This window comes from Porites lutea, chromosome 11 (genome assembly GCF_958299795.1).
Source record: "Porites lutea chromosome 11, jaPorLute2.1, whole genome shotgun sequence".
Classification (NCBI taxonomy): domain Eukaryota; kingdom Metazoa; phylum Cnidaria; class Anthozoa; order Scleractinia; family Poritidae; genus Porites; species Porites lutea.
The window spans coordinates 4553869-4577349 of record NC_133211.1 but is presented as its reverse complement, the minus strand read 5'-3'; the positions used below and the strand labels follow the sequence as shown (position 1 = coordinate 4577349).

General features: G+C 39.6%; 1 protein-coding gene across 2 annotated transcripts in view; it reads right to left on the bottom strand.

Annotated features, from left to right (window-relative positions):
- The window catches only part of LOC140951523 (ubiquitin carboxyl-terminal hydrolase 32-like), a 22513-nt gene extending 45 nt beyond the window's left edge, over positions 1-22468 (bottom strand). The window contains exons 1-5 of one of the 2 annotated variants that reach the window (XM_073400785.1): positions 21924-22468; positions 21007-21247; positions 2482-2787; positions 2296-2388; positions 1-1569 (exon numbers count right to left, since the gene is read on the bottom strand). The exon at positions 1-1569 is cut by the window's left edge and continues 45 nt beyond it. In XM_073400785.1, coding sequence (XP_073256886.1) covers positions 1399-1569; positions 2296-2388; positions 2482-2787; positions 21007-21247; positions 21924-21925 — 813 coding nt within the window. In that variant the 5' untranslated portion in view covers positions 21926-22468 and the 3' untranslated portion in view covers positions 1-1398. Of the gene's footprint in view, positions 1570-2295; positions 2389-2481; positions 2788-21006; positions 21248-21923 lie in introns of those variants that run through there. The other variant, XM_073400786.1, reaches the window with a different exon arrangement.
- Between the last annotated feature and the right edge of the window lie 1013 nt (positions 22469-23481).

Here is a 23481-nt window from a genome sequence, read left to right as displayed (position 1 = left end):
AAACAAGTTCTTTCAGTCAGTACAAAGAATACAAAAAAATGTCAAGAGTAAGTATGTAGGCGACGAATCTTCGCGGTTCAAAAGAGGAGACCATTTAAGGATGGACTGAACGTGTTATTAAGGGCTGGATCTTGAAATTGGCTTCACTAGATGTAATTTTTTTTCTGCAAGGCAGTTACAGACTTGATGTCACGGTGGTGAAATAAGGGAAGGGAATAATTCCACTATAACGTCGTTGGTTACTACTTCGATAATCTTAACAATCTCAGCCTGAAATAACTCAAAAATTTACGCGTGGCCTACACTTGAAAATAACGCGGAAATTTTCACGGTACTTCAGGCGTTCCTCCAGGCCCGGCTAGCACGGGCGACATAAATTTACACTCTCTTTCAATGTGTTTTCCATCGACGACTTGGAGTTTTCGCATTATCTTTCTAACTCTTTCGTGCTGAATTAGGAATATTGTATATTGTTGTCAGTTTTTGGTGTTAAATAAGGGGCGCTCAATTTATTAAGTTTTTAACAACATTGACAATAATTACAGTAATTCAGAGCCCCTAGTTCAACACAAACTTCACTATCGATTATTATCGATTAACATAGATTGTCATCGCTTTATCACGCCGGAATAAACATGGAATAATTAAATACGAACGTTAGGAGGGGGACCCGCAGAAAACTTTCCCCAAAATTAGCTGCCGAAACAAAAAAAAAAAAAGGCACCTTCTTAAACGACAGCTCATAAGTGAACGTTTCGTTTCGCAAAAAGAAAAAACATCAAAAGAAGCAACGATAACAAGAATAGAAGTACCTGGATCGCATAGAATAACGTGACACCATTCTGATTCGCATATTTTCAAGTACAGCAACTTCGCGCGCGAAGTCCTCATCTTTCACATTACAAATTACTAAAGTCTAAAGTACTTTAAAGGGGCCACATCTACTTCATAGTATGAAGAATAAAGACAATAAACAACAAAATGTTTTACAAAAATGACGGACAGAAAGCACACGGAACACAAATACTTGTCAGAGAGAGTACGAAATGGGGTACCCCCTTGCAAGACCAAGGTAAAGGGCTAAAGACAATGGGGGAGGGGAGGCTGAGGCGACAAACACGTCCTCTCCCTACTCAGTCGCATTTTGGTCCCGTTTGCCATGTCTCTCATCTCTTAACTCTAAATTTTACTTGTACAAGAAGCACGACCCTGTATGTACTGCTGCAATAATTTCATCATCTGCATTAAAGGCATTTAAAAATAAAATTCTCCGTGTCGATATATTTACAACATTTCTGATAATTTACGCTCGCGTAAGTATTCATTGAATGAAGATTTCAATACAAAAAATGTGTATAAATTATAAGATTCTTCCCCCGTCCCCGGCTCCAAAGATCTTCATTGAACGACGCACAGTCTACGCACTTCGTTCTCATATTCTTCGTCATCGCTGGCCGAGTCAGGCGTTTGACCATTGAAGTTGGGAAGAAACATTCCTTCCTCCAGATCGTCCTGTTGATAGAATAACATGTAGGGCGAGTCCTTTTGAAGCTTAGTATTGTCACATTCCTGAAACAAGAGAAGCAAACGAAAACATTATCAACCTATACTAGTTACCTCCATAATACACCACAACTGTTGTAATAAAGTCAACTCTTTCTTAACGGACACGTAGAGTTGGTTCCTGCCTATCTTCACTACCTTTATTTCAATCTCTATAAGACGCACATACACGGATATACTTATTGTCGGTTTCAAAGGTGTCCTTCTAAAGGTACGCGCAAACGGACGCAATAACTCCCAATATTATTCGCCCAACAATATTGGGAGTTGTTGCGTCGGTTTAAACGTAACTAAACGTTTGACTAGTTTCAAACTTTTGCGCAACAACTCCCAACTACATTCAACAACATGCAACGGGGTGTGCAAACGGACGCAACATGTAAAGCCCGGAGCAAATGGATGTTACATGTTCCGTCCGTTTGCACACCCTGTTGAATGTTGTGGCGTGTTGTTGGGAGTTGTTGCGCAAAGTTTGAAACCGGTCAAACTTTTAGCTACGTGCAAACGGACGCAACGACTCCCAACAACGTTGAGAGTTATTGGCCAACAATATTGCGTCCGTTTGCACCAGGCTTTAGTCGTAGTAAAGTAAGGCCAACGTGAAAATGGTTCACAGTCAAACCAAAATAAACCTAGAAATAGTCAGTTGACCACTTAACAAAGGTTCACCACTTGATAGAAACCCTTAAAACAGTATGACCGCTATATTAAACACGTTGATCCAGTACTAACCTTACAGCTACTGTCATTATAACAGTACCATTTGCTGTTTGGGTTGTGTGCATATGAAATGTAATGACCTCCGCCCAGAACACCTGTGTGACACTAAAACAAATCCAAAAGAGTCAGTAAGAAATACTAAGAGAGTTTTGAACAATACGAAGCACTAACAGTTTACTTGAGCTTCATTCGACATACCGACATGGTGTATATCCTGTACGTTGGTATCTCACTTTGTGAGCCTTCACTTCTCGAAGCTGCCAACAGTTTACGCACATTTTCACGTTGAGTACCCTGCGATTCCGCAGAATCTGACACAATGAAGTCCGAAGTGCTTGGTCTTTCTACAGGGGTAGGTGCAGAGTTCTCTGACGTCACTTCCGGGTGAACCTTGGCCGAGTTAAGGCTTAAACACGAGGAATGGCGCGAGGAAGGCTTGCTGTTTTGGTTGAGTTCAACTTGACTTGAACTTAGTTCTCCAGCTGAACTTTGGGACGATGACTCCTGCATAAAACATAAATTACATTAGTGAGGCTCTAAAATAACCACAGCTGTGTGAGAATGAGTTTTAAGGGGTCCATCAAAGTAGACCGTATTCACTTTGTTGTTTGGCTGTTCCTTTTGAGATCACATGACAATACCCAATGGAGAATCAGAGTAGTGGACACATCACGTACTCCTTACTTCCAACAAGGCATGGCCAATGTACAGCCGCGCCTTTCCCTAAAAAAAATCAGAGGGGGACTCTCTCCCTGATTGTTTTGAGGGAAGGCGGGGGGTTGGTGGTGTATACAGGCTAACAAGAACATCTCAAGATCTCCTATACTGAGTAATCAGCATATAGATGGAGTGGCAAAAGGTCTTTAAGAAAGCTTTATTAAGGCAGGGGGTTGGGGACAGAAAAACCACATTTTTGTGAAGGTCAAAAATTGCATAGCACATCCCTCATAGGCACCAACACACAAACACTTATAAGCCAGTAAGGATAAAAAATAAATGGAATTGTTATAAAGAGATTTCTCTGATTATAATCCATGATCAATTGGTTGGGTTAATCCGATTATTTCAGATGATTGATCACGAAAGATCCCAGCTGATTCCCAACACTACCCTTAAGAGTACTTTATCACATCAGACAGACAGAGCAATGTCTCTACTCACTTCACTCCCCTACTGTGTGGTTGCTTCTTTCCTCTCCTCAGTCTCCTCCTCGTTCACCAGTTCCTCACTGCTTCTGACATTGACTGGACGGCTTAGCCAGGAATGCTGAAGGATCAAAGCCCTCCATGGGAAACTGAACAGTCTTATTTGACTTCACCCAGTGGTTGTTAACTAACTGAAATCGCTTCAAGTGAATAACCTGCCAGTGGAATAGAAACGGTGTTAAATGTAAAGCCCCGTGCAAACAGACAGAACATTGTTGGGAGTTGTTGCGTCCATTTGCACATAGCTTAAGGTTTGACCGGTTTCAAACTTTGCGCAACAACTCCCAACAACATGCAACAGGGTGTGCAAACAGGTGCAAGATGTAACATCCAACAGTGTTGGGAGTTGTTGGCCACCACTGTTGCGTCCGTTTTGCACATAGCATAAAACCCTCCCTAAGCGTTGCACCTTAACATGCATGGAGGGGAGGTTTGTGTACCTTGATGACCCTGAAAGCTATGCCAGCTGGGGCCTTGGTTCCTGGTGGGTGGTAGGTATAACCGTGCTGGGAAGGTTTTGGGTGAAAGACCAGACGAATTGCAATGGTACTAGTCTGGTCACCTACCACCAAACTATCTCGCCACGAGGACGAGGTCTCTAAAAAGAATTCTTTCACTTTTAATAATTTTACAATGAAATTTAAGGAGGTACGGTTCAAGTGACAATATTAACCAACTTTCATTAGAAAGGCTGTTGGATTTTAAACAAATCTCACCTTTCGAGCGATGCAAATAAGCCGTATTAAGGTATTAAAAAAAGTTGCAATTCTTCACAAAAAATTAAACTGAAGATGAGAAGTTCGACGCAAGGTATCAATTAAAATTGATAGACTTATATTTGGGCTTGAGGAAGAAGTGACAATCCCAGTAAGTAAACAGTGTAAATTATTGCAGAGTTGTTATGTGGTGGCGAGTAGACTTCTTGGTAACAATTTCATTGGTGGCGAGGTGAACGTAAAGTATTACAACACCTGGCTCTCCAGGTTAGGGGTTTGGTGATGGAATGATGTCCCATCCCCGTCAAAAATACCATTACTGAAACCAGACACACTTTTTAAGCTAGCAGGAAGGCAAGTGTGGAGGCCAACACGGTAACAGAGTGCAAAGAGGTGTGGTGTATGTAACATATTGAATTTTGCCACTGACACTATAAAATAATACAATCATGGATAACAGTCCAGATTTCTTGACCCATTATGAAATGAAACTCAGTGTATTGTACAGTATGGTACTGTACTGTAACCAAACAGAACTACACTCATGGACAAAAGTCTTGGGACACTTTTGCATTTCTGGGGCGTTTTCCAATTCACACAGGCCCAACCTCTCCCCTCACCCCACAAAACAATGTTGGACATGTGCATCCAAAATTTTTTCTGAGTCTAAACTTTGTATGGGGTTAAAGGGGGGCAGGGGGGGGGGGGGGGGGAGAAATGCAAGAAAATTTCGAAAAGGAAGCACTGTTTCATGAGGGAAACCAGAATGACAGAAAAATATGAATATTGCATCACTGTCCCAAGGACTTTTTTCTATGATTGTACAGGTTTGATTTCAAGATAACTGCTTTTTCGAATGATTTTTACAGTGTGCTTTATCAGCAGTACTGTTCCTCACTAAGATGGGTGGTAGACTCCATATGTCCAGCTTTTTCACTGCTAGTCTGTGCTTCTTGCATCTGTTGCAGTACCTTAGAAAGAAGAAAGTGAATAAAATAAATATCAACCTTTTACAACATAACTTTTACCTGCCAAATTTTACTCATCCACCCCAATAGGCCCAACATAAAAATCTAATGAATTTCCCACGTTTAATTTTAAAATATACTGAAAAACAAATGATACCACGTACTGCGGAAGAGGTTTCATTTGAATGGCATCACCATAGGATTTCATCCAGATACTCAAAAGTAAGGACTACATACTAAATATATAGTACTATAATAAAAGTAATGCTTAAGAGGTTTAAATTGAATGGTATGACCAAAGGATTTCTTTCACAGACTCACTAAAATTAAGAACTATATTACAAATCCCCACGATGATATTTACGTAAGGAATGAAAGGTTGAGCTCTGGTATAATATGCTCATTTCAACTGATGGGGTCAAGACCTTAATAAATTTGTATGTAAATGGTGTGTTTGCCCCTCACGCTTGATCCCACCCCAAGTTCTTAAAAAGGCCAATGCAGCAGAGAAAAAAGGATGAACAAGAAATATGGTGCAGGCACGCCACGACTCAGGTCTTACAGAGAGAGAGAAAACGTTCACATATAAACATATAAACCTAACAGTGAAGAAACTATTCAAGATCGGTATAAGTACAACGTCAAGAACAGCCGGACTTGCTGTTTGTAAAAGTAGGATTTACAATTTTATCTTGCCACCCAAAAAATACGAAAAGAAAAGGCCAAATAAACAGGGATGAATGACTGAAGCAGCTGTCTTCCAATACTTTCCTGCTGTGTGGGGTTATTTGGGTTATGTTGAATTGATGTCATTGCTAAACTAATTTATTCCACATAGTGTCAGGCCTGCTTCCTTGTTGGTCGCTCTGGTCTTCTTTGTCACTAGTATGGTCGAAATGCAGGGGAGAATTATAGGAGTGGGAAAAGAAGAAGCTTTTCTTTTAATTTTATGTCCTTTCTGTTTACGGAATCGAAGTGACGGGAATAAAGCAATTTATTATTTAGCTTTATTTGATCGGCGTAATATATTTGCAAGTTTGGCAAAGTGGGGTTCACACCTATCTGGTGAAATGGGGTCAATTAGAAAATGGGCACTGACTTAATTGGTACCGTTCATCATTAATTCCATTTTAAAAGATGATCAAGTATAACTTCTCCTAAATAAAAAGCCCTATTAGACATAAGTTAAAGAATTAAATACTGGTAAGGTGGTTGTAATTTTAATAAGATGCCAGGTGAAAGAGTATAAAAAATAATATGCAGTTTCTTTTTGAAGAGAAACAGGGGACAAAATTGAAAAATTTGAGATGGCAAACTCTACTGTTGATATCATGTCTGGTGGGTTGGAGAGTGACGAAGAATCCTCACCTTTCGAAACCCCTGTAATCATACTGAATAGTGTCCTCAATGCTCTACTGATACCAATATGCATCGCTGGCAATGTTTTGGTACTAGCCGCCATATGGAGAAATCCATCCCTACACACTCCGTCTACCATTTTGCTGTGCAGTCTTGCTGTTTCTGATCTTTTCGTTCGGTTTCTTGTTCTTCCAGTTAACATTGCCATCGCCCTTATACCGCTTTCTCGTGACGGTTATCTCTCATGTCTGTCACAAGCAAGGATCTTCCTCAATATTCAACTCTGCGGTGTTTCCCTTGAAACAATGACAGCCATTAGCGTGGATCGATATTTGGCCCTACGATATCACATGCGATATCCAAATTTGATGACCTCTAAACGTGCAACGTACGTAGCAGCAACATTTTGGTGTAAAAACGTCATTTTATCACTGATTAGCATTTGGAAGAAAAATACTATTCTTCTTGTTGCAGTTGTCTTTGTTGCCTTATGTCTTTTCATTTCTTCAATAACTTACAGTGCAATTTATCGAATCATTTGACACCATCAACATCAGATTCATGCCCAACAGCAAGCCGTACAAAGTATGAACGCGGAACAAAATCTCAAGGTACAAGCGAAGAAACGTGCTCTAAACACATTTATATATTACATTTGTATGCTTCTTTGTTATTTTCCAGCGGCTGTCTCCGCCCTAATTTGGGTGACTTATAAAGAACATTGGAACAACAGATGGTATTTTACCGACACTATTACATTCATGAACTCCGCTATAAATCCATTCTTGTATTTTTGGCGTAATCGGGAAATCCGGGAAGCAGTTTCGAAGATAGTGCGAAAAAGGTTATGTAAAGCAGTTGAGGAAAACTTAGATAACGGTGATCAATGAAATTGGTGGTTCATTTGCGATTTTATTTTAAGATCAAGGATACACTTGAGACACTCAGGGGCAGATACTGCCGTTAAAAAATCCGAGATCGAGGCAGTTGAAGAAACTACGTAAGATGTTATGTAAAACAGATGGAGAAATCTTAAGTTTCGGTTATCACTGAAATTGGTCGATACATCAATTTCAGCGAAGTTCATTTACGTTTTTGCCTTCAGGAAAGACCAAGAAGAGCTACAGATCCTACGAGCAGATTGCTCCTCAATAGCTTACTCAGGGGCAGATAATGCTGCCAAGAAAGTAGCTAGAAAGTGGAAGAAACAAACAAAAAACTAGTGGCCAAGGAAAATTTGCAAGAAATGCAGTTTTCGGTCCCTGCTTTTTTCCCGACTGCTACGTTGAACTTCCATCGAACCCAGTATTTGAATCTTAGAACAATAGGCAGGACTTCCTTAAGAAAACAAATAAAACTCCTAAAGAGTCAAACAGTAAAACTTAAACGTTATTTGACCGAGGAATAATTAATTTTTTTATTAGAAATTACAATTTTTTTGTTATACGTAACTTTAAGGAGACGTGCGTCTCTCGTCTCCTTCTTAGTATATACAATGTATTTTAACTTACATGTAAGTGCTTTAATTTTGTATTGTACGTTTTCTTTCGTTTGTTAAATCAATTCATACTTACTTTTCACCCTATATCTAATTGAAATTCTGTATTATCACGACCTGCTATGGTTTGGCGAAACAAATAATATGACTGTGAAATGAAATGAAAAAATTAATAAATATGTCTATAACAGCTTCTAATAATGACGGCAAAGTTCAGCAGGTACAGCTGTGAGTTAAGTTAGATATAACGACGCGTTAGGTTAACAAACCATAAGTTCAAGCCGCTAAAATTCATTTTTAAAATTAAAGTGCAACACATTTCAAAAACAATTAAACGAGGGGTAAAGAAATAGAAAAGGTAGCAATTAACTAAACAACTTCTCATGGTCTATGCTAAAAGAGACCTATCTGAATTATATGTCAGTCTGTATGAAACTTATTTAGACGTCGATTTACCTTGTATTTAAGGCATGATTAGTCTGCCAGATATTCTTCAAATAGCAGTTGTGATTCGTCGAGTTGTATTTTTGCTCTTCTACCTATGTTTTTAGGCACTTGTACGGGAATTTCTTCTTCGATGGCAAATAGTGTGAAATTTTCCGCCATTTTTTTACTACCTGGGGCTGAGCTCGTCCCTAGGGCTTCTCGGCGAATGGGGGCACAAGTAGCCAAGGCTCGAAATATGAGCATCGGCGAGCATCAGCATTGTTGCGTAACATTCAAAATATAAGGATTTCTATGGGAAAAAAACCTATCGTTTCTGTAACCTACAAAGGTAAACCTTTATATAGAGAGAAAACTGTTTACATAAAAACCCATAAAACGGCCATAAATCGGCCCGTGGACCACACAGGAGAGACGTAACACACATTTTAAGCGAGGTAAGCTGTTTTTTATTGAAATCCTTTAATTTTCGTCGGTTACAGAAACGATAGGTTTTTTTCCCATACAAATCCTTATATTTTGAATGTTGCGCAACAATGCCGATGCTCGCCGATGCTCATATTTCGAGCTTGGGCTACCTGTGATGAGGGTTGAAGAAAAAAATTTGCCTGCACTCGGTAATAATTATGTTGACATTTTATCTGGTTTGGCGCACGCTACTGGTGTACACGAGCGTAACACCGTGCCTTATGCACGATTCGCGCTCAAGAAAAGGCACGGTTTTTGTGCCAAAGCACGGGAAAAAAACATGCAAAGGCACAGATTAGGCACACTTTAGGCACAGTTAAGGCACGTTTTAAATATTGCTAAGGCACATTTTAGGCACAGTTTGGGCACAGTTTTGGCACGGTTTAGGCACGGTTTAGGCACAAATATTCAACGCTGGGCACTTTTTTGAAAATCGTTGTAACCCGACTTGCAAAAAAGAACAAACTTGGTACGAATTACAAAAATAATTCAGATCAAACACGATACAGTTAGAAGTATAGGAAGTGTAAGTTTTGAGCCGCGCCGAAAGTCTGGAAAATTGAAGTATTCTTCGGCAGTCCGTGTTTACTCCGAGGATAAAGAGGAAATTCACATGCGATATATGCGGTCTGAACCTTTTCAATTGCCATGCAATTTTATAGACTCGCTTTCTTTCGTTTCTAAAAGAAATCGTGAAAGGAAGTCGAAGCCATAATAACAAAAACAAAGCTAAAGAAGTAAGGCACAAAAATAGCCAATAAAAGTCGTAGAAAGTACTTTTTGCGATCGTGGTAAAATTGGCCTGAATTTGCATAATAACATGAAAAGTACAAAGTGGTAATTTGAAACCTTCATGCCAACGCGTGTTGTTTTTTAAATACAAAGTGCGGCTGCTTTTTAAAAATATTTCTCTAACTAAAAAGTAGGATTTACACTTAGTAGTAAAATAATTCAAGCTGCTTGTTTGTTTTTGTTTTCTGGCTCTGTTAGCAAATTAAGCTTTGATCGTATAATAATCGATGAGACGTGCCATTTATTTTGCTTCAAAACTCATCGGCGTGCAATCAATTTTTTCGTGTTCATTTTATAAGTCATATCACAAGTAAATTCTTTTTTTGAATGCAAATCTGCCCCCCTGAAAAAAACAAATATTTCGTTCCAACTAAACGCTCCGTTAAGAAGGGGAGAAGAAACCTACTTGGAAATTTTTTAACATCGATGAAATTAGACATATCAACAATGTAATTGAGCTGAGCACTTACTTTATTAAAATACGCTAACCTGTTTAAGATTCCATTTTCCTGTTTGTCGGGGCTTTCCCTGCTGTCTCTAACCGTATTCTGAGTCATGGTATTTCTTATTAGGGGATAAAAAGGTCGTCAGACCGTGTTTCTAGACTTCGTAAACCTCAAAACTGACATAATTGCCGTGCGCTCTTTTCGTTCGCTGTGGAGCGCGATAGGCTGGACACGATTTTCCGAGTGACTCAATATTTTGGCACAACTTGTGCACAGATTAAGCACAGTTTGGGCACAACTTAGGCACGGCTTAGGCACGTTTCTCAAAACTAAAATGCACATCTTAGGCACATTTTAGGCACAAAATCTTTATGCCAAAGCACACTCTAGAATCTGATTTTCGGTCCAACGCACGGTTTACGAATTTTCACGTTAAAAAAATGCTGTCTAACCTTACATATTTGATCTTAGCGTAAAAATGGGTTTCCCGAAGTCTTAACAGTTAGTCTATAAGGAAGGTTTAACTTATGAGCATTCCAAAAATTATTATTTCTTTTCTTAACAACAACAGAAAGTCAATGAAAAGCAATCTTTTAAATTGACGTTCGCGCTGCACAGAGATCGTATGTAGACAGAACATCTTTCTGAAAACGCCCTAAACTTTGTTGTTTTGCCATTATGTTCGGTAATTTTTAATACAGTTAGTACTCATAAGTCACTGACCTCTTCGGAGAAATTTTTCCAAAGTACCGTTAACAGAAACAGAGAAATCCCACAATATGCGTGGTTAGACTGTAAACGGTTACGCGAGCTGTTAAAAAATGGTCCCATTTTGAGCCATACTTTTCATATTTCAATTTTATTTTGGTCTTACAGTCAGAAAAAAAATATTAAATGAAAAGCTGTTTATAAACTTTAACTTCTTGCCGAATATCGATGCGATCTGAGTTTTAATAAGTTCATAAGAGCCGAAAGATGTGAGATTCTTAGCCGTGTACACCGGCAGCACTAAAACATGGAATCCGGAATCCGGAATCCGGAAACGGAAACGGAATCACGGAAACGGAAACGGAATACGGAATCTGTGAAAGAAGGTTCCAAGCGATCGATTTGAAAAAAAATAATATTAGCAATGACAATGAAATAAATAAACAGATAAAAAAAAAGGCACAAATGAATAAATTAGCTGAGTACAGGAGAGGAGACTGCTGTGTCACTAGAGGAGTCGATTCCGGTGAAAAGACGCTTGATACCACTGTCGGCAATGAATGCAAATTCTCATGGGACAGCAAAGCGAGGAGAAAAACGTGACTGACAAAAACTAGTGCCTTAACAAAAAGGTAAGTTATATGGAGACAGACTTCGTTTGAATCGTCTGAGGCGTCGTTTACATAACTGAAAGGCGTCGCCGTCAAGTTTTTCTCAGTGTCTTTTCTGGGTTGTCTTCAACAGTATTCAGTTTTATTTATCAAGACAACTTACTCAAGAGAACCATGGCATTGTGGAGTCCACAGAGAAGAGAGAATTGTGCATGCATTTGCTTGATTCCGCAACCAATTACATCAAAATAATGCGCCATGTTTAATAAGCCTCTTCAACAAAAATACGGACGTCCACGTAAACTTAATTACCGGTACACCAGTATTCCATCAGTATTCAGCTTGGCGAAAAAGTTGAACTTATTGCTACAACACCGGAACTGTGGTCACGTCACCGGTCGGTCATGTGTGGAGTATTCAGTTTGGGGACAATCACGTGGTGTGGTCTGAGGCTAACTTCGACTATTCTTGACAATTAGCAACAAAAGTAATATTTAACTGTATTATTCAACCCATGAACTCGTGAATAAAAATTACTCGTAAAATTACTTTCATCGGCCTTGCAGTGCAGTAACCCACACTACGGCAAACCTTATCAAGACACAATAACAAGAATATATTTAAGGGAACTGCCAAGAAAACTAAGACAAATTCTCTTTGGATTGTACTAGATTGTGTATTGTGAAATTCTTTAATTTTCTATCATCGATATTTGATTCCGTATTATGTTTCCGTTTCCGTTTCCGTGATTCCGTTTCCGTTTCCGGATTCCGGATTCCATGTTTTAGTGCTGCCCGTGTACACCAGTAGCGTGCGCCAGGCCATCTCTGTCACCAACAATGTAGACCGTGCAAAATAAAAGAATCAATAAAGAGAAAACAACGTAACAGTAAACACAAGCAATTAGTTGTAAAATAGACCTTGTCATGGTTTTGGAAGCCATCTTGACGAGTTAGGCAACCGCGTGAGAAATTGCAGTGTTTGTATGAGAATCTAATGAAGGATAATTTCCGTAAAACGGCTGTTCTGAAAAAAATATGAATTGTAAACTAAAGCTACACAGCAAAGGATTTTACTAACAAATTTCGCGGAACTTAGCTGTGCTTAACTTTCTCCAGGCGCTTGCTTTAGATCTTCCATATATTTGTCTGCAATTTTTCCCAGGGAATTTTAGCATTTCATCCAAGTTCCCAGGCTCTCTCACTCTATTGCTCTTTTCCTTTCCCTTGAGAACGAGATTGGGCGCTTATTTATACTAATGCAGATAATGGGGTGATGGGGGTGGGGGTGGGGGAGGGGGGGCTCACAAGCAAGGGTGTCTCAAATCAAGTGGGAGCCTTCCTAAATTTTCCTCCGCCATTTTTTTTTTCTGCGAATTGGGTTGACGGTTGAGATAAGCCTAACGACGAAGAAACTTTTAAAGATCGCTATAAGAACGACGTCAAGAATAGCCGGCCTTGCTGTTTGTAAAAGTAGGATTTACAATTTTATCTTGCCAGCCAAAAAATACGAAAAGAAAAGGCCAAATAAATAAGGATGAATGACTGAAGCAGCTGTCTTCCAATGCTTAACTGCTGTGTTGGGTTAATTGGGTTAAAATTATTTATTAGTATTTGGGGAAAATTATAGGAGTGGGAAAAGAAGAAGCTTTTCTTTTAATTTTATGTCCTTTCTGTTTACGGAATCGAAGTGATGGGGTTAAAGCAATTAATTACTTGATAAGCGTAATATATTTGCAAGTTTGACCAAGTGTGGTGCACACCTGTCTGGTGAAATAGAAAATGGGCGCTGACTTAATTGGTACCATTCACCATTAATTCCATTTTAAAAGATGATCAAGTATAACTTCTCCTAAATGAAAAGCCCTATTAGACATAAGTTAAAGAATTAAATGCTGGCAAGATGGCTGTAATTTTAATAAGAAGCCAGGTGAAAGAGTATAAAAAATAATATGCAGTTTCTCTTTGAACAGAAACATTTGACAATATTGAAAATTTTAAGATGGCAAACTCTACTGTGGATGTGATGCTTGACGGGTTGGACAGTGATGAAGAATTCTCACCTTTCGAGACCTCTGTAATCATACCGAATAGTGTCCTCAATGCTCTACTGATACCAATATGCATCGCTGGCAATATTTTGGTACTAGCCGCCGTATGGAGAAATCCTTCCCTACACACTCCATCTACCATTTTCCTGTGCAGTCTTGCTGTTTCTGATCTTTTTGTTGGGTTTCTCCTTCTTCCAGTTAGAATTGCCATCGCCCGCTTCATCCTTTCTGGAAGCAGTTCTTACTCACGTCTGTTGCAAGCAAGGATCATCCTCACTATTCAACTCTGCTGTGTTTCCCTTGAAACAATGACAGCCATCAGCGTGGATCGATATTTGGCCCTACGATATCATATGCGATATCCGGACGTGATGACCTCAAGACGTGCAACCTGTGTAGCAGCAACATTTTGGTGGATAAACGTCATTTTATCACTGCTTAGCATTTGGAAGAAAAATGCTAGTCTTCTTGTTGTAGTTGTCTTTGCTGCCTTATGTCTTTTCATTTCTTCAATTACTTACAATGCAATTTATCGAATCGTTCGACACCATCAACATCAGATTCACGCCCAACAGCAAGCCGTACAGAGTATGAACGCGGAACAAAATCTCAAGATACAAGCGAAGAAACGGGCTGCAAACACATTTATATATTACATTTGCATGCTTCTTTGTTATATACCAGGGGCTGTCTCCGCCCTAATTACGGTGACTGATGAACAACATTGGAACATCATGATCAGTTGGTATTTCGAGACTATTATGTTCATGAACTCCACTATAAATCCATTCTTGTATATTTGGCGTAATCGGGAAATCCAGAGAGCAGTCTTGAAGATACTTCGAAAAATATTATGCAAAACAGATGAGGAAAACTTAAATAACGGTGATCAATGAAGTTGGTGGTTCATTTGCGTTTTTATTTTAAGATCAAGGATTCACTTGAGACACTGCCGCCCAAAAAACTGAGATCGAGGCAGTTTTGAAGAAACTACGTAAAATGTTTAATATGTAAAACAGATGGAGAAAACTTAAGTTCCTACGAGCTGAGGCTACATTTTCCGGCGGTGTAAACTGGTCTCCAACTTCCACTGAATTCCTCAGGGGCACCCAAGGACGGTTTACCTACCGAATGTGTTGAAAACACTTTTTTAGACTATCCAGAGTACTTCTTATAGCCTGCGTAGCAGGCGCTTGGAATTAGTGGGCACAAGAAAAAACTGGCGCGTCTCCCCCTCGCGCGCGCCCGTTCTCTTTCGCCCACTACTTCCAAGCGCCTGCTGCGTTCTAAACGGCGCTATAAAATTTGTATCTGTTCGGTCATTCTAGGGGAATTTAAGTCTTTTCGAAATTGCAAGGGCTTCGGTATTATTTCCCCGAAAATTTTAGAAGCAATTTAGCGCATTACGAAAGTGAAAATTTTTTTTGATTCCTCTCAGGGGCACTCAACGGGAAATTTCGAGAAAAAGACCTAAAAACAACAACAAAGCGTGAATAAAGTTTTCTGAGACTATTTTAAGCATTTTGGGAGATTGCTGGAAAAAAATTATCTGTTCCTCACTCCCAGCAAGACTGATGGAAGAGTTCCCAGCCAGCAACCTTACAACCTGCAACCTGACTTACTGGGAAGTTTCATAGGGCACAATTCAGATCTTGAGTGGTAAGTAACCCATACAAGCAACCCGTAGGAGCTATTCTAGACTTCAAATCCCCTCTGACACCCTGAATTATCTTTTTCCCAGCAACACTTTCCTTCCAAGGACTATTATTTCTTCCACATCTCCCAGCCAGCAAAAATGTGCCTGAAGAACAGATATTTTGAGGAACAGATCCATTGGGTGCCCCTGTCCTCTCTCCATCACAATTTTGAATCCGAAAATTTTAGGTTTCTTTTGTACGAAAAATATCCTAACCTGGGCAATGAAATGTAAAAAATGAAACTTCAAAAATTGTAGGGAATTTATTAGATAAACTTCGAAAATTGTACATGAATGGAATGGTCACCTAGAAATTATTAGAAATTATTAGCTTCTCCGAACAGTATAGAAAACACTACAGTCGTTGGGTATAGCTTACACACGCGGCAGATAATGTCGCCAAGAAAGTAGCTAGAAAGCGGAAGAAACAAACAAAAAACTAGTGGACAAGGAAAATTTGCAAGAAATGCAGTTTTCGTCCCCGCGTTTTTTCCGACCCCTATACGATGATCTTCTCGAATCTTCCATCGAACGCGGTATTTGAATCTTAGACCAACAGGCAGGACTTCCTTAAGAAAACAAATAAAACTCCTAAAGAGTCAAACAAGAAAACTTAAAAGTTATTTGACCGACGAATAATTATTAAATATTATTATAACAGCTGCTGTTAATGAAGGCAAAGTCGCGTGCAACTTAAATTTCAGCAAGTACAGCCGGCTGTGAGTTTAAAGTTAGGTAAAACGACGGGTTATGTTACCAACCAACCAGACGTTCAAGCTAAAATTCATTTTTCAAATTTAAGTGAAACGCCTTTCACAAATAATAAAACGAGGGGCAAAGAAAAAGAAATGGCGTAGCAGTTAACTAAATAAGTTCTTATGGTCTATGCTAAACCTCACAGAGGAAAAGTGACCCAATACATCTGAATAATAAATTTTATATGTGCATGTATGGAAATTATTCAGACGTCGATTTACCTTGTATTTAAGGGATTATTAGTCTACTACATATTCTTCAAATAGCAGTTGTCATTCGTCGAGTTGTATTTTTGCGCTTTTAGCCGAGTTTTTCGGCATTTGTACGGCAATTTCTTCTTCGATCAGGGGTACCCTTCGAGAACATAGCTTAAAACCACTTAAACATAGCATTGTTAAACGTGTTCTAGTATTTAAACGGTGAATATGGGCATATTTTTATCCCATATAAATTTTTCATCTGTTCGGATTTCCTACCTGAAAGTCTAGTGATCCGAAAACTATAGGGATCAAAACTTACCTGCTCGAAAATTTCAGCCAGAAAAAAGGCTCCCGAAAATTCTAGGTGACCTTTTAAGGGTGAAAATCCGTTGAAAATGGGCAATTTTACCATTTTTTAGATGTTCGAAAATCCTAGGAGAGGCAGGCAAGCAAGTAATTTTACAACAAATGTTCCGAAAATTCTAGGTCTCAAATCGTCTTCCGAACAGATATTTTTCCGAAAATTGTCGTTGGGTGCCTCTGTTCGATCGCAAATAGTGTGAAATTTTCCACAATTTTCTTAGTAGCTGAAGCTGAGCTCGTCCCCAGGGCTTCTCGAATGAGGGCTGAAGTGCAACTTTTTACGTGTACTCGGGAATAGTTCTTTTGACTTTTCATCGTTGTCACCAACACTTAGATCATGCAAAAGAAAAAGAATTAATAAAGAGGGAACAACATAACAGCAAACACAAACAATTACTTGCACAATGGACCTTGTCTAGTCGGCAGGAAGAAGAAATTTTTACATACAAATGTTGGAAAATTTTTAGAAAAGGCTCTAGCGAATGTAGCTGCATGTAACGCCCTCAAATTTTTTTCAGTTGAATCGTTTGGAATGAAGCATTAGACAAAAGTTTACACTTCAATTTTTTTTCAGAACAGGCGTTTTTCGACATAAGATTCTCATACAAACACTGTAATTTCTCGCGCGGTTGCCTTCCCATCAAGAAGGCTTCCAAAACCATAACAAGATCTATTATAAAATTGGCTATAAATTTAAGCATGGCCCAGAGACTTGGGCTCTACACAACAGGCGAGGATTCAAGGACCTCGACGAAACGAACTAGGAAACAAACTGATCCTTGCTTGCTCGTTCTCCTGTTCAAATAGAAATGTAACTGGTTGGTAACTTTTATAACTGAAAGTCAAGAAACTCGAATAGAGGAAAAGGTTCTTCATCTCCCATCACCCAAACGCAAAGCTATAACTTTAGAAATGAGGTGAGGGGTAAACGTCGTGGCGCTACCAAATAATCTTGACAAACTCTAACCAAGAAAGGCCACACAAAATGGGTACAAATACAAAGTACCAGTAAGATATATTAAAGTGAACTTTATTCACTTCCTATTCTCCCCCAAAGTAAAACAAGTTCTTGCAAGCAGTACAAAGAATACAAAAAAAAATGTCGAGAGTAAGTATGTAGGCGACGAATCTTCGCGGTTCAAAAGAGGAGACCATTTAAGGATGGACTGAACGTGTTATTAAGGGCTGGATCTTGAAATTGGCTTCACTAGATGTAATTTTTTTTCTGCAAGGCAGTTAGAGACTCGATGTCACGGTGGTGAAACAAGGGAAGGGAATAATTCCACTATAACGTCGTTGGTTATTAACAATCTGAGCCTGAAATAACTGCAGAATTTGCGCGTGGCGTACACTTGAAAATAACGCGGAAATTTTCACGGTACTTCAGGCGTTCCTACCGGCCCGACTAGCACGGGCCACATAAATTTACACTCTCTTTCAATCTGTTTTCGATCCACGACTTGGATTTTTCGCATTATTTTTCCATTTCTTTCGTGCTGAATTAGGAATATTGTATATTGTTGTCAGTTTTTTTATGTTGAATAAAGGGCGCTCAATTTATAACGTTTGTTTTTAACAACACTGACAACAATTAATTCAGAGCCCCTAGTTCAATACAAACTTTACTATCGATTATTATCAATTGACATAGATTGTCATCGCTTTATCACGCCGGAATAAACATGGAATAATTAAATAAGAATGTTAGGAGGGGGACCCACAGCAAACTTTCCCCAAATGAGCTGCCGAGACAAAAAAAAAAGGCACCTTCTTAAACGACAGCTCATAAGAGAACGTTTTGTTGCGCAAAAAGAAAAAACATCAAAACAAGCAACAATAACAAGAATAGAAGTACCTGGATCGCATAGAATACCGTGACACCATTCTGATTCGCATATTTTTAAGTACAGCAACTTCGCGCGCGAAGTCCTCATCTTTCACAGTACAAATTACTAAAGTACTTTAAAGGGACAATATCATCTTCATAGTATGAGGAATAAAGACAATAAACAACAAAATGTTTACACAAAAATGAGGGACAAAAAAGCACACGGAACACAAATACTTGTCAGAGAGAGTACGAAATGGGGTACCCCCTGCAAGACCAAGGTAAAGGGCTAAAGACAATGGGGGAGGGGAGGCTGAGGCGACAAACACGTCCTCTCCCTACTCAGTCGCATTTTGGTCCTGTTTGCCAGTCTCTCATCTCTTAACTCTAAATTTTACTTGTACAGGAAGCGCCACCCTGTACGCATTGTTGCAATAATTTCATCATATGCATTAAAGGCATTTAAAAATAAAATTCTCCGTGTCGATATATTTACAACATTTCTGATAATTTACGCTCGCGTAGGTATTCATTGAATGAAGATTTCAATACAAAAAATGTGCATAAATTATAAGATTCTTCCCCCGTCCCCGGCTCCAAGGGCCTTAATTGAACGACGCACAGTCTACGCACTTCGTTCTCATATTCTTCGTCATCGCTGGCCGAGTCAGGCGTTTGACCATTGAAGTTGGGAAGAAACATTCCTTCCTCCAGATCGTCCTGTTGATAGAATAACATGTAGGGCGAGTCCTTTTGAAGCTTAGTATTGTCACATTCCTGAAACAAGAAAAGCAAACGAAAACATTATCAACCTAGTTACCTCCATAATACACGACAACTGTTGCAATTAAGTCAATTCTTCTTAACGGACACCTAGAGTTGGTCCCTGCCTATCTTCACGACCTTTATTTCAATCTCTATAAGACGCAAATAGACGGAGACTTACTGGCGGTCTTGAAGGTGTCCTTCTTAAGCTACGCGCAAACAGACGCAACAACTCCCAATATTGTTAGGCCAGCAATGCTGGGAGTTGTTGCGTCCGTTTAAACGTTGCTAAACGTTTGACTAGTTTCAAACTTTTGCGCAACAACTCCCAACAACACTCAACAACATGCAACGAGGTGTGCAAACGGACGCAACATGTAAAGCCCGGAGCAAATGGATGTTACATGTTTCGTCCGTTTGCACACCCTGTTGCATGTTGTGGCGTGTTGTTGGGAGTTGTTGCGCAAAGTTTGAAACCGGCCAAACTTTGAACTACGTACAAACGGAAGTAACAACTCCCAACATTGTTGGGAGTTGTTGGTCAACAATGTTGCGTCCGTTTGCACCAGGCTTTAGTCGTAATAAAATACGGCCAACGTGAAAATGGTTTACAGTCCAACCAAAATAAACCTAGAAATATAACAAAGGTCCACCACTTGATAGAGAAACCCTTAAAACAGTAAGACCGCCATATTAAACACGTTGATCCAGTACTAACCTTACAGCTACTGTCATTATAACAGTACCATTTGCTGTTTGGGTTGTGTGCATATGAAATGTAATGACCTCCGCCCAGAACACCTGTGTGACACTAAAACAAACCCAACAGAGTCAGTAGAGAAATACTAAGAGAGTTTTGAACAATGCGAATCACTAACAGTTTGCTTGAGCTTCATTCGACATACCGACATGGCGTATATCCTGTACGTTGGTACCTCACTTTGTGAGCCTTCACTTCTCGAAGCCGCCAACACTTTACGCACATTTTCACGTTGAGTACCCTGCGATTCTGCAAAATCTGACAAAATGAAGTCCGAAGTGCTTGGTCTTTCTACAGGGGTAGGTGAGGAGTTCTCTTACGTCACTTCCGGGTGAACCTTGACCGAGTTAAGACTTAAACATGAGGGATGGCGCGAGGGAGGCTTGCTGTTTTGGTTGAGTTCAACTTGACTTGAACTTAGTTCTCCAGGTGAACTTTGGGACGATGACTCCTTCATAAACAAATATTGACATTAGTGAGGCTCTAAACTAACCACAGCTGTGTGAGAGTTTTAAGGGGTCCATCAAAATAGATCGTGTTCACTTTGTTGTTTGGCTGTTCCTTTTGAGATCAAATGACAATACCCAATGGAGAAGCAGAGTAGTGGACAAATCACGTACTCCTTACTTCCAGTGTACAGCCGCGCCCTTCCCTAAAAAAAATCAGAGGGGGACTCTCTCCCTGATTGTTTTGAGGGAAGGCGGGGGGTTGGTGGTGTATACAGGCTAACAAGAACATCTCAAGATCTCCTATACTGAGTAATCAGCATATAGATGGAGTGGCAAAAGGTCTTTAAGAAAGCTTTATTAAGGCAGGGGGTTGGGGACAGAAAAACCTCATTTTTGTATAGGTCAAAAATTGCATAGCACATCCCTCGTAGGCACCAACACACCAACACTTATAAGCCAGCAAGGATCAAAAATAAATGGAATTGTGATAAAAAGATTTCTCTGATTATAATACATGATTGATTGGTTGGGTTAATCCAGTTACTTCAGATGATCGACTATGAAAGATCCCAGCTGATTCCCAACACTACCCTTAAGAGTACTTTGTCACATCTGACAGAGAGAGCAATGTCTCTACTCACTTCACTTCCCTGCTGTGTGGTTGCTTCTTTCCTCTCCTCAGTCTCCTCCTCGTTCAGCAGTTCCTCACTGCTTTTGACATTGACTGTGGTAACTCCGCCATCTGACGTAATAGCACGTGATGTTCCACTTCTGGACGGCTTAGCCAGGAATGCTGAAGGATCAAAGCCTTCCATGGGAAACTGAACAATCTTATTTGACTTCACCCAGTGGTTGTTAACTAACTGAAATCGCGTGAATAACCTGCCAGTGGAATAGAAACGGTGTTAAATGTAAAGCCCCCTGCAAACAGACGGAACATTGTTGGGAGTTGTTGCGTCCATTTGCACATAACTTAAGGTTTGACCTGTTTCAAACTTTGCGCAACAACTCCCTGCAACATGCAACAGGGTGTACAAGCGGACGCAACATGTAACATTCAACAATGTTGGGAGTTGTTAGCCTCCAATGTTGCGTCCGTTTGCACATAGCATAAAATCCTCCCTAAGCGTTGCACCTTAACATGCATGAAGGGGAGCTTTGGGTACCTTAATGACCCTGAAAGCTATGCCAGCTGGGGCCTTGGTTCCTGGTGGGTGGTAAGTAGAACCGTGCTGGGAAGGTTTTGGGTGAAAGACCAGACGAATTGCAATGGTACTAGCCCGGTCACCTAGCCAACAAACTATCTCTCCACCAATTAATTCGCCATGAGGACACCTCTCTAAAAAGAATTCTTTCACTTTAAATTGACAATGAAATTTAAGGAGGTAAGGTTCAAGTGACAATATCAACCAACTTTCGTAAGAAAGGCTGTTGGATTTTAAACAAATTGCACCCTCGAGCCATATTAAGGTATTAAAAAAAGTCGCAATTCTTCACAAAAATTAACCTAAAGATGAGAAGTTCAACGCAAGGTATCAATTAAAATCGATAGACTTACATTTGGGCTTGAGGAAGAAGTGACAATCCCAGTAAGTAAACAGTGTCAATTATTGCAGAGCAATTATGTGGTGGCGGGTAGACTTCTTGGTAGCAATTTCATTGGTGGTGAGGTGAACGTAAACTATTACAACACCTGGCTCTCCAGGTTGGGAGTTTGGTGATGGAATGATGTCCAATCCCCGTCAAAAATACCATTACTGAAACAAGACACACTTTTTAAGCTAGCAGGAAGGCAAGTGTGGAGGCCAACACGGTAACAGAGTGCAAAGAGGCGTGGTGTATGTAACATATTGAATTTTGCCACTGACACTATAAAATAATACAATCATGGATAACAGTCCAGATTTCTTGACCCATTATGAAATAAAACTCAGTGTATTGTACAGTATGGTACTGTACTGTAACCAAACAGAACTACACTCATGGACAAAAGTCTTGGGACACTTTAGCATTTCTGGGGCGTTTTCCAATTCACACCGGCCCAACCTCTCCCCTCACCCCACCAACGATATTGGACACGTGCATCCAGAATTTTTTCCGAGTCTCAACTTTGTATGGGGTTAAGGGGGGGGGAAATGCAAGAAAATTTCGAAAAGGAAGAACTGTTTCATGAGGGAACCCAGAATGACAGAAAAATATGAATATTGCATCACTGTCCCAAGGACTTTTGTCTATGATTGTACAAGTTTGATTTCAAGATAACTGCTTTTTCGAATGATTTTTACAGTGTGCTTTTTCAGCAGTACTGTTCCTCACTAAGATGGGTGGTAGACTCCATATGTCCAGCTTTTCCACTGCTAGTCTGTGCTTCTTGCATCTGTTGCAGTACCTTAAAAAGAAGAAAGTGAATAAAATACATATTAACCTTTTACTATGTAACTTTTACCTGCCAAACTTTACTCATCCACCCCAATAGGGCCAACATAAAAATCTAATGAATTTCCCGCGTTTAATTTCATAATATACTGACAAACAAATGATACCATGTACTGCTGAAGAGGTGGCATTAGAATGGTATCACCATAGGATTTCATCCACAGACTCAAAAGTTAGAACTACATACTAAATAATTTATATAGTACCATGTAAGAGTAATGCTTAAGAGGTTTAAATTGAATGGTATCACCATAGGAATTCATCCACAGACTCACTAAAATTAAGAACTATATTACAAATCCCCATGATAATATTGAAGTAAGGAATGAAAGGTTGAGCTCTGGTATAATATGCTCATTTCAACTGATGGGGTGAAGACCTTAATAGATTTGTATGTAAATGGTGTGTTTGCCCCTCACGTTTGATCCCACCCCAAGTTCTTAAAAAGGCCAATGCAGCAGAGAAAAAAGGATGAACAAGAAATATGGTGCAGGCACAACACGACTTAGGTCTTACAGAGAGAGAGAAAACGTTCACATATAAACATATAAACCTAACAGTGAAGAAACTATTCAAGATCGGTCTAAATACAACGTCAAGAACGGCCGGACTTGCTGTTTGTAAAAGTAGGATTTACAATTTTATCTTGCCAGCCAAAAAATACGAAAAGAAAAGGCCAA